The following is a 12,363-nucleotide window of genomic DNA, read 5'->3' as shown; positions in this document are numbered from 1 at the left end:
CCAAACATGCAAAGAGGAATTGACACCAATTCTTCACAAACTATTCCAAAAGATTGAAACAGACGCAAATCTCCCAAACTCATTCTATGAAGCAAACATCATCCTGATACCAAAACCAGGTAAAGATATAACCAAAGAAGAAAACTACAGGCCGATATCCTTGATGAATATAGATGCAAAAATCCTCACTAAAATACTCGCAAACAGAATACAGCAACACATACGTAAAATTATTCACCACGATCAAGTGGGATTCATCCCAGGGATGCAAGGTTGGTTCAACATATGCAAATCAATAAATGTGATACACCATATTAATAAAGTCAAACATGAGGACCATATGATCATCTCTATAGATGCTGAAAAAGCATTTGATAAAGTTCAGCACTCATTCTTGACAAAGACCCTCTATAAGTTAGATATAGAGGGAAAGTATCTCAACATAATTAAAGCCATATATGACAAACCCACTGCCAATATCATCCTGAATGGGGAAAAGCTGAAAGCTTTTCCTTTAAGAACAGGAACTAGACAAGGATGCCCACTCTCACCACGCCTATTCAACATAGTGTTGGAAGTACTAGCCAGAGCAATCAGAGTAGAGAAGGAAATAAAGGGCATCCAGATTGGAAAAGATGAAGTCAAACTGTCCCTGTTTGCAGATGACATGATCCTATATATCGAACAGCCTAAAACCTCTACAAAAAAACTCTTGGAATTGATAAATGATTTCAGCACAGTAGCAGGACACAACATCAACACACAAATATCAGTAGCATTTCTTTTCTCCAATAGTGAACATGCAGAAGGAGAAATCAAGAAAGCCTGCCCATTTACAATAGCCACCAAAAAAATAAAATACTTAGGAATCGAGTTAACCAAGGAGGTGAAAAATCTCTATAATGAGAACTACAAACCACTGCTGAGAGAAATTAAAGAGGATACAAGAAGATGGAAAGATATCCCATGCTCTTGGATTGGAAGAATCAACATAGTGAAAATATCCATACTACCCAAAGTGATATACAAATTCAATGCAATCCCCATCAAAATTCCAAAGACATTTTTCTCAGAAATGGAAAGAACTATCCAGACATTTATATGGAATAATAAAAGACCACGCATAGCCAAAGCAATGCTGAGCAAAAAAAATAAAGCTGGAGGCATAACACTACCTGACTTTAAGATATACTACAAAGCTATAATAACGAAAACAGTATGGTACTGGCATAAAAACAGACACACTGATCAATGGAATAGAACAGAGAATCCAGAAATCAACCCACACACTTACTGCCATCTGATCTTTGACAAAGGCACCAAGCCTATTCACTGGGGAAGGGACTGCCTCTTCAGCAAATGGTGCTGGGATAACTGGATATCCATATGCAGGAGAATGAAACTAGATCCATACCTCTCACCGTATACTAAAATCAACTCAAAATGGATTAACGATTTAAATATACACCCTGAAACAATAAAACTTCTTAAAGAAAACATAGGAGAAACACTTCAGGAAATAGGACTGGACACAGACTTCATGAATACGACCCCAAAAGCACGGGCAACCAAAGGAAAAATAAACAAATGAGATTATATCAAACTAAAAAGCTTCTGCACAGCAAAAGAAACAATTAACAGAGTTAAAAGACAACCAACAGAGTGGGAGAAAATATTTGCAAAATATACATCTGACAAAGGATTAATATCCAGAATATAAAAGGAACTCAAACAACTTTACAAGAAGAAAACAAGCAACCCAATTAAAAAATGGGCAAAAGAGCTAAGCAGGCATTTCTCTAAGGAAGATATCCAAATGGCCAACAGACATATGAAAAAATGCTCAGCATCACTCAGCATCCAGGAAATGCAAATCAAAGTTACACTGAGATACCATCTAACCCCAGTTAGGATGGCTAAAATCCAAAAGACTTTGAATGATAAATGCTGGCGAGGTTGCGGAGAAAAAGGAACTCTCACACATTGTTGGTGGGACTGCAAAATGGTGCAGCCTCTATGGAAAATGGTATGGAGGTTCCTAAAACAATTGCAGATAGATCTACCATACGACCCAGCTATCCCACTGCTGGGAATATACCCAGAGGAATGGAAATCATCAAGTCGATGGTATACCTGTTCCCCAATGTTCATTGCAGCACTCTTTACAATAGCCAAGAGTTGGAACCAGCCCAAATGTCCATCATCAGATGAGTGGATACGGAAAATGTGGTACATCTACACAATGGAATACTACTCACCTATAAAAACGAATGAAATACTGCCATTTGCAACAACATGGATGGACCTTGAGAGAATTATATTAAGTGAAACAAGTCAGGCACAGAAAGAGAAATACCACATGTTCTCACTTATTGGTGGGAGATAAAAATTAATATATAAATTCACACACACACACACACACAAAAAAAAACCGGGCTGGGGGAGGGGAAGAAGATATAATAATCACAATTACTTGAAGTTGATACGACAAGCAAACAGAGGGGACACTGGTGGCGGGGAGCCGGGGAGAGAGGAGGGAGGGAGGTTTTGGTGATGGGCAACAATAATCAGCCAGAATGTATATCGACAATATAAAATTAAAAAAAAAAAAAAAAATACCACTGGGAAATGTAAGCCCAAAATCCAAATATCCCAGGATACAACCAAAGAGCACACACAGCTTCCCACAAGAGAGGCAGAATGGCACACTGCCAAGCCCTAGACCAAGATGAAGGGAACCTGGGTAGCACTAGTCCTTGATTTATGCATGAGCTTGGGCAGGTCATTTTCCTCCCTTTTTTATCAAATTAGCTGTTTGGGGTCGCTGTTCTCCACAATCCTTTACAACTAGGTTTCATCATTCTGTGAATAAAAAATTAAAGTAAGTGCAAAGTATGGCCACTGTAGTGTCATTTGCATTACATACCTCTGAACGACCCAAACATTCAATGATGGTGAACTGGTTAAATAAATTATGGTGTATCCATACAACAGATTATCATGAAATCATTAAAATAATGATTCTAAGGAGTTTTTAATGTTTTTTGGTTGTTTTTTTTAAAGATGACTGGTAAGGGGATCTTAACCCTTGACTTGGTGTTGTCAGCACCATGCTCTCCCAAGTGAGCTAACCATCCATCCCTATAAAGGGATCCGAACCCGTGGCCTTGGTATTATCAGTACCACACTCTACCAAGTGACCCACGGGCTGGCCCTGCTTCTAAGAAGTTTTAACTTCACAAGAAATATTTATATGCTTTAAGTGGAAAAAAGGAGGATACAAAATAGCATACACAGTATGATGATCTAAGCAAACACATGTATGTACGTATATGTATGAAGGTCAAAATTTTAATAGTAGTTATCTGTAGGTAGTGGGCTTATATACCATTGTAATTTTCTTCTTTATACTCTCTGCATTATCCAAATTTTCTAGAAGAAACATGTATTTTTTAAATTACAAAAAGTTTTTTTTAAATAGTATGAGGGTACTCCGAAAAGTTTGTGGTCTATTCTTTAAACACAATATAAAGTGTGAATGCAGTCCCCCACTAACACAAATTATGCAGTCGCGTTTCCTGCATTTGGGGAAATCGCAGGGGTCAGAACACCAGGAGTGCAATGGATGGAGCCTCACACTGGGAAAACCACCTTTGTGATAATGGTATCTTCCCTGCCAGGTAAGAATGCATAAACTTTTTGAAGTACCCTCGAATAGCCTGCAGGCCAAATCTCACGCATCTGTTGTTTTGTGTTTTGGCCCACAGCTAAGAACAGTTTTTACATTTTTAATTGGTTGAAACACCCAGGCGCACACATATACACACAGAGAATATGCAACAAAGACCTGAGATTTATGTGGCCCACAAAGTCTGGTCCTTGACAGAAAAAGACTGTACACCAACCATTCAATTTTGAAGATGTGAAGACTCAAGAGTTTAAATGGCACTGCAGGAGTAGATCCAGGTTTCTTGACCTCTGGCTCTCCATCCAGCAGGGACTGGCTTATATTGGAGGCATGAATCTAGTTTGCATTTCTTGTTAAGCTTGAGACTTAGTCACTTCTTTGGTTCTGCTTTAGTTGCTTGGATTTTTTAAGAAAATTTTGACCCTTCAACAATTTTCAAAACATCCTTTTTTGGGAAAAAAAATGAATCCTTAATCCTTTCTTTCTTTTAGGATCAATACTTCAGGGCCGGCCCGTGGCTCACTCGGGAGAGTGTGGTGCTGATAACACCAAGGCCATGGGTTCGGATCCCATATAGGGATGGCCGGTTGCTCACTGGCTGAGCGTGGTGCTGACAACACCAAGTCAAGGGTTAAGATCCCCTTACCGGTCATCTTTAAAAAAAAAAAAAAAGAAAAAAAAAAGGATCAATACTTCAGACTAATCAAGTAACCCTAATTGAGGATGAAAAGTTCTTTACAAAAAGATCCTGAGGCCGGCCCGTTTCTCACTCGGTAGAGTGCAGTGCTGCTAACACCAAGGCCACGGGTTCGGATCCTATATAGGGGTGGCCGGTTTGCTCACTGGCTGAGCGTGGTGCTGACAACACCAAGCCAAGGGTTGAGATCCCCTTACTGGTCATCTTTAAAAAAAAATAAAAATAAAAAAAAATAAAATAAAAAAAATAAATAAAAAGATCCTGGCTAATAAAAGTAGAAGGAATGACTGAATCACCATCTTGCAACAATCATCAATGGATTAAAACCATTAGGTGGAAAGTTTATGGGGGACCAGATTGCATCATCTGAACCTACTGATCAATCTTACCATCACTAAAAGTGAGCCAACAAGACATAAATAGGCTTGTGTACACACAATAAATTTCAGGAAAGATAAAGGTTGCTTCTGGGGAGAAGGATATATATTTCATTATTCACCTTTTTGTACTATTTGAATGCATTATTATGTGCAGGTTGTACTTTTTGAATTTAAAAGGGATTTCAAAAAGTCCCTTTTCCTCTTATCTTCACAAACTGAAATATAATTTTAATAAATCAAGAGCATCATTTGGGAGAGTGTGGTATTGGTAACACCAAGGTCAAGGGTCAGATCCCCTTACCAGCCAGCCACCGAAAAAAAAATTAATTAAAAAAGAAAATAAATAAATCAAGAGCAGAGCAATACAGTTAAAAAGCAACAAATCAGGAATTACTGTGCTAGTCATCTTATGTCCCTAAACCTGTTTCCTAATCTGTAAAATGAGAAGGCTTGATTAAATATGTTCATCTAAGGTTTTTTCTAGTTCTAAAATAATGAGACTATACATCCTTTGTTACAGAATACTAGGCTTCAACAACTTCTTCCATTAATCTTAAGTCCTCTGTAGTGCATTTTGTGGTTTGAGGTATAACAATGTAACATTTTAAGCTCTTGAGTATTTTATGATATGGATATCTACATGCCTCACGTGTCTTTTGTAGCTCAGTTACTGTACTACTCCCATTTATTAGTTGATAAGTCAAGAGTGGTGTAATACCTACCTGATTCCGGCAAACTCCACCTTCTGGGTAATATAGGCACATGTGCTGACCTATGGGAAGAGAGAGAAAGAGATTCAATATATCAAGGCCATGAAAAGCCACAAACAAGGTCTCCTGGCTTTCTAATCCCTTCTAACAACCCAAAGTTCAATTAGCCTGGGAATAATAGAGTTACCCCACAGGAAAACCTGCTGGGGCAGGTAAAACAGTAGGCGCTTAAGAGTTTGGCAAGTATAGACAATAGTAAAAACCAGGTGGATAATAAGTGTCCAGCTTCACAAATATATATATCTTCAAATATGTTTACATATATATCTACATTTATATACTTATTTAAACATAGTACAGTTTATTCTTTTTAGCCTTCATTTTAGAAAATGAAACACTCTTGGCACGAATAAAAATATGATTAAAAAAATAATAAAAAGAAATGAAACCCTCCTTCAACAAATAAAAAATAAGCAGATTTTTTTCCCCTAAAAATATACACTATATATATATATATATATATGGAAATTCTACCTATAATTTGTTGTTTCGTGATATGCAAAAACTCCAAAGGAGAATTTTCAGTACAAACTCACAATTTTTCTTTTTTTTGGTGGCTGGCCAGTACAGGGATCAAACCCTGGACTTTGGTGTTATCATCCTCACTCTCTAACTAACTGAGCTAACCAGCCAGCCCCGGGCTCACAATTCTGATGAACTGACCATTTTAACTGGAAAATGTTCATTAAAACTAAAGAAATAAGGAAAATGGGAGGAGGGTCCAGAAAAAAGCAATCTGACCTGAAAGTCACAAGATCTGGATTCTATCCCAGTATCAATTGCTTACTAGCTATCTAGCCTCAGGCAATCACTTAACTTCTCAATCTCAGTTTTCACATCTATAAATTAGGGATAATAAATGCCTGTCCATAAGGAGGATATGTGAGAAGCAATCGAGATCGAGAGAAAATCTGAAAAGTTCCATTCAAATGTAAAATAATAGCATACTTTCCCATTTAAACCTAAAATGCAGAGTAAAAATCTATAACAATAAACAAAACAAAGCTCAAAAAAACTATGAAGAAAAAAGAGAGTAGATGATACACAAGATGTTTATAATAATTTCCTGTACATTCTGGAATCAGAAATGATTTTATAGTCTTCTCCTTACTAGGTCTCCTAAATCTCTATGATAAACCGAGATTTTTCATGTAATGGAAAAAGTAACAAACTTTTTAAAAAATCACATCTTACCAAACTTTTCTTTAGTCGCCACATATCCCCACGGCCAATATACTGATCCTTGAAAGTTAATTCCACTAGGTCAAGGGTCACATCCTAAAAGAGATAATCAAATATATCTCTCTGCATTAATTTGCCACACTTTATAGTTATAAGATAATGACTGCTCACTATGGAAAAAAACTTTCTGCATAAAAGAAAACTATTGGAAGACCATTCGATAGCAGAACCCTGATAGAATTTTATCCTGCCAAAGAAGGCTTTCAGGTAGGAATAAGTCTACAAAAGATTCTACAGTACCTGTATCACATTGAATGTAAAGAGTAATAGAGTATTAATTCTGTATTTTAGTCTTGATTCTGGCACACAAACATAACACTGAGCTATGTGCTTCATTTCCCTATATAATATCAATAATACCTCTGGACAATGATTTTTACCTATTACAACATCACTTCTTGAAAAAAAATAAGAATACATAAAGAAATTTTAGTATTTTAATAGAAAATTTTACATGTAGTTTCATATACAGAATTTTATTAGGACAAGCTTCAAAAAAAGGAGTTTAAATGCAACCTACATACTACCTATAATCTAAATGACCTATATTTGAGCATATTTTTAATAGTCTAACACTGTACTTAAGTAACTCACTATTTCCTTAGTGACCTAAACCTGAGTAATGGTGCTAATCATCCCCAAGAGATATTCAAGTCCAGAACAAAGACATACCTTAGGGTCTACAACATTCACATAGACATCTTGGTAAGGTCTTAGTCGAAACACCTGAGTCACAGTCTGATCTACACTGATAGTTTCTGAAACAGAGAAGAAATCTGGATCAGATAACACATTTTGAAAAGGCAGGCAAACACATTCTAAGCTATAAATACTCAAACATTCAACAAACAACACAATCGATCATTTGCCATAGGCAAGACAAGTTCTCTGCCTTCCAGGAGCTTAAATTTAAACAGTTCTCTGCTTTTCAGGTGAAATAAGACCTGAACCTAAGCAATTAAAAAAAGAGAGAGAAGGAGGGGAGAGGGCAAGGAAAAGAAAGAATTTAAGAAGCAACATAAGAAAGTTCAAAGACCTGTACAAATTCAATGTTTGGAATGAAGGTACCAGAGGTAGTTAAGGAAGAAACAAACTTTTCAATGAGCCTTAAGTCTTATTGTAAGTAAGAAACATAACAGGTGGCAGGAGCTAGGGTGATTGAGTGAAGGACACTCTTAGGAGTCAGGTTTACAGAAATCTTAACTTTTAGGATTTGGGTTGCACAGAATGTTTTCCCATCAAATTGAAATACTAAGTTGTTGAATATGAGTGGTTGACATCAAAGCTCTTTAGAGCAACCCAAAAGTTTTTTGGGTTTTTTCTTAAGTACTGTTTAAGGAATTATCTTATTTATCATCAATTACATTTTGGTTCCTTGAACAGAATGGCATAGCCACTAGAAGAACAAAAGGATTTGGATCCAGAATAAGTAAGCAGAATCGCCACTTTGGCTCCACTTAGATAACAGTCTTACTGAGACTAGATTTCCTCACTCATTTAAGAGTAGTTGGGAGGATATAGATTACTAAAAGCTCCCAGTACAGTGCCTTGCACATGTGTTAGGCAATCATCAAAATACATTTCTTCACCCTCTTCACCCAGAGTACCAAAGTAGGCACTTAACAAATATTTTGTGAAAAAACATAGTATTTAGGAAAACATGCTTTACCAACAATTTTTTTGGAGTTAAGTATAAAGCTTCATATATTCAGATTAACTTTTCTCCTAACTCTAAACACAGATTGTTTCTTTGGTGCCCTCAAGATGCTGACAAATGAGATTCCTTGGTTTTGATATCTGACAATTTTTTTTAGAAGGACCACAATTTGAGAAGAAGTACTTGCCCTCTTCCCCTGAGATTATGAAGAGAAGTTTCCTACAGTTTCTAAGATAGTAAATTTCAAAGAAGAGAGATGTAATTCTTACCTTTCTGTAAATCTTCTTTAAGAGATTTGACCTGCAAAAGCAGAGGGCTGGAAAAGAAAGCAACAAAGAGGTGGGATGCTATAAGCAGTAAATCCCCAGCTTTCTCTATCCCCTCCCCCCCACAAAAAGCAAACAGATCACTTTGGGTATATTATAATCTGCACAATAGAAGAAAGGTCCCTTAGAAACAAAGAAAAGAAATGGATAAATGTTATAGAATTTTTCACAGAGTTGTCATCTTGGCTTTAAAAACAAAAAGAGTAGAGCATTTAAAAATATTTACTGGTTTCTCAAATCCTAGCAGGCATGAGCATTTTCATCCAAAGGCAAAGAGCTATCCTGCCCTTCAAGCCCATTAGACAAAATACCATTTAGAAGCAGCAGGCTGCGCAGTTCCCTTGATCTTAGTGATATGCTCACCTGTATTCATCACTGGGATGAGCAATCTCTACAATGTCTCCAAGCTTGATGTGAGGAAACACTTTGGGGTTCACGACTAGCTCATCATCTGAAAGACAATGCAGCGATCTCAAGTAGAAAACACACTCATTTGGGTGACAGGTACACTGTCATCTTCATGTTGTTCTCATGTTGGGTCCTCATAGCCCCATCAGGTTGGTGTTACTACCCCATCTCACAGATGAGATTCCATTTTGAATCAAGGTTTAGAACAATTAAAGGATTTGCACAGGAACACCAAGCTAGAGAGTAGCTGAGTGGGACAGGGCTCAGGTATTTTTATTTCCAGAGCCTATGCTCTTTCTACTATCCCACTACTCCAAAGGAAAAAGCAGCCCCTGGTCTCTGGAAATTAAGCTTCTGGGACAGCCCTTCAGTACCTCAAATATCATGTTTGGCATATACCAGAAACAAAACAGCCTGGGTCCCAGAGATATAGCACAATCCCTTATGTTTATACTGTGTTCAAAGAACTTCCCAAAACCTGTCATGATGTGACCCCTCACAATAAATCTGTGGAACTAAAAGGAATAAGGAAATAACCTTGGAGATAAAGTGACTTGCCTAAGAGTACATAGCTAGTAACAGTACAGTCAGGACTGATTACTAGTCCCGGGTTCCTTCTACCAAAAGCTCACCACCTCTTACATGTCATAAAAATCAAGCCAAATAAAATGGCTAGAACTTTGGAGGGCAGCACCTGATAAAGAAAAAACTTCAGATATCAGTTCACATTAGGGTCCAGTGGGACCCTTAAAATATAGGGAGGACATGGTTTCATATGTTTAACTACCTCTGCCCGCCCTACCAGGGGTGGGGAGAACTCTCAATCATTACAAACTCAGGACCACAACGACAGAATGACTGCTTTGCTGTTTTAATTTTAGGGAAAGTCATCACCTTTAATTATGCTAACACCATAACAAATAAGTATTGCCAATTTTTTTTTTTTTTTTTGTCCTTTTCGTGACCGGCACTCAGCCAGTGAGTGCACCGGCCATTCCTATATAAGATCCGAACCCGCGGCGGGAGGGTCGCTGCGCTCCCAGCACCGCACTCTCCCGAATGCGCCACGGGCTCGGCCCCCAAATTTCAAATATAATCAGACCCAACAAAAATTCATCATTGCCTAGTAAAGCAAAGCATTGGGTTAGCCCCAAATTGTTTTTTTGTTTTGTTTTGTTTTTGCAGGGAAATGGGGATGGCTGGCCAGTACAGGGACCCGAACCACCCTTTACCTTGGTGTTATAACACTACACTCTAACCAACTGAGTTAGCAGGCCAGGCCTAATCCCAAATTTTATTTGGTATTATGTTTCCATTGACAGTTTTATGTCAAATCTCTGTGAAGCACCTCCCTCAACTTCCATAGTCTGAATCAAGCTTCCTGAGCACATATTTCATTCTGCTTGGTTTTATCATTTCCTTTTTGCATGTCTCTCATCAAGGTGAAAACTCCTTAGGGACAAGGGACCTTGTCATATCCATAATCTTTATGTGTGTGAAACAAGTATACCCCTAGTAAATATTTGCTGATTATATATTTTTTATGGTCCTACAGAAGCCTGGTACAACATCTAGCCATCTTTGTCTTGTACACATGAAAAGGTGGACTTGTATACATTGTATACACTATATATACTGTATCCTTGTATTCTTCTCTCTGCCAAAAGTAATTTCTGTGATCAACTGTACTCCACAAGAGGCTGGCCAGTTAACTCAGTTGGTTAGAGCATGGTGCTGATAACATCAAGGTCCAGGGTTGGATCCCTATACCAGCCAGCAGCTACCCTTCTTACCCCCACAAAAAAAATCAAAACCAATTCTACTCCACAAATATTTAGGCAACATTAACAGCATACAAAGTATAGTATTAACAAGTCTGCATTTTAGCAGAAATTGTGTTTTAAATATAGTGATGCCTCTATATCCTTGTCCTGATAATTATAATGGCTACATGTATTGAGCACCAACCTTTTACTCTGCTAAATGCTTTACATATATCATCTCTGCTTAAGCTTCACAACACCGTATGATATAGAAACTATCGTTTTTTTTCCTTTTTGGCAGTCCTTGCCCTCCAGAGGCTTATACATATATAACATAGGAGCAGATGCATACTAAAATACAAATTTAAAAAGACTTTTGTGTTGTTAATTCCAATTTCTGAAGTAAATAAGGTTGTGAGGACAGAAGGGAAAATTATTCCTTTACAAAAGAAAAAAAATCATACTATTAAGTGCATTCCTATTCTGCAGATTTATGGACTCAAGGTGCTAAGAGAAACTATTCTAAAGTCTTTGAATTTACAACTAAAGAGCTAACTAGGGGCTTGCCTGAAGTCACAGGGAAAGTTAGAGGCAAAACTGGTACACAGATTCTGGTTTAGTGCTGGATAACATGCTGCATCCTGCCCTTTCTTCCTATGCCTAGGAGCCAAAGGTTCATGCTTTGATCATAACTGTTCTATGCACATCTATGCTACTTCTCTCTCACTGAATTTAAAAACTGAAACACTATTTTAATTTCTTTTATCTGACAAACCAGTGCAGTGTGGAATTTTATGAAACATAATCATACATAATAAATTTGAAATAAATAACACAAATAAACGAAGGGTGGTAAACCAGCAACATTCACGACGTTCCTTAAAAGTCCAAATGCAAATGCTTTTATTATTATTTTTTTTTTTTTTGGCGGTTGGCCAGTACAAGAATCCAAAGCAAATGCTTTTAGAAGGGGCCTATGCTCCCTGGTTCTACCACCCTCCTTGCCATATTACAGTTGCTGCTTCACTAGGTTAAGTTGCCTGTCTAGCCTTGATTGGCACATGAATAGGTGTATAATTTAAGACACACAAGAACCTCAGTCAGCATGCTCCAAAGACCAATCAATACTGACCACTGCCCCCAAAGCCCTTCTTGTGGATGACGAGTTTGTAGACCCTTGTTGTTCTCATCTTGTACTGCTGTTTCCTTCAGCTGTTCCAAGCTTGGGGCAGAGAAGTCATCTTGCCTGCCTGCCTGCCACTGAAACACAAACAAAAAGGCTAGAATGTCAGACTTTTTCTTGCAATCTCTCTTTTGATTTTAGGTCAGCAAAGATACTTGGTGTTGCTCAGCTGAGAGGTGGCGCCAATACTTAGATGAAATCACTTCTCGAATTACAAGGAAGGATGGAGAACAAATAACCACAGAATCT

At 37.6% G+C, this 12,363-nt stretch overlaps 1 protein-coding gene and 1 non-coding gene across 9 annotated transcripts in view; both read right to left on the bottom strand.

Moving 5' to 3' along the window:
• The window catches only part of DEPDC5 (DEP domain containing 5, GATOR1 subcomplex subunit), a 127,026-nt gene that overhangs the window by 113,979 nt on the left and 684 nt on the right, over window positions 1-12,363 (bottom strand). For all 8 annotated transcript variants that reach the window (XM_063088139.1, XM_063088138.1, XM_063088141.1 and 5 more), the window contains exons 2-7: window positions 12,064-12,191; window positions 9,124-9,211; window positions 8,704-8,750; window positions 7,450-7,535; window positions 6,730-6,813; window positions 5,488-5,537 (exon numbers count right to left, since the gene is read on the bottom strand). In XM_063088139.1, the coding sequence (XP_062944209.1) occupies window positions 5,488-5,537; window positions 6,730-6,813; window positions 7,450-7,535; window positions 8,704-8,750; window positions 9,124-9,211; window positions 12,064-12,121 (413 nt within the window). In that variant the 5' untranslated portion in view covers window positions 12,122-12,191. The remainder of the gene's footprint in view (window positions 1-5,487; window positions 5,538-6,729; window positions 6,814-7,449; window positions 7,536-8,703; window positions 8,751-9,123; window positions 9,212-12,063; window positions 12,192-12,363) is intronic.
• On the bottom strand, window positions 3,528-3,688 carry LOC134371433 (U1 spliceosomal RNA). Its single transcript, XR_010022851.1, has one exon. It is a non-coding gene; the product is annotated as a U1 spliceosomal RNA (small nuclear RNA).

This window comes from Cynocephalus volans, chromosome 2 (genome assembly GCF_027409185.1).
Source record: "Cynocephalus volans isolate mCynVol1 chromosome 2, mCynVol1.pri, whole genome shotgun sequence".
Classification (NCBI taxonomy): domain Eukaryota; kingdom Metazoa; phylum Chordata; class Mammalia; order Dermoptera; family Cynocephalidae; genus Cynocephalus; species Cynocephalus volans.
This window is presented reverse-complemented; position numbering and strand designations above follow the sequence as displayed.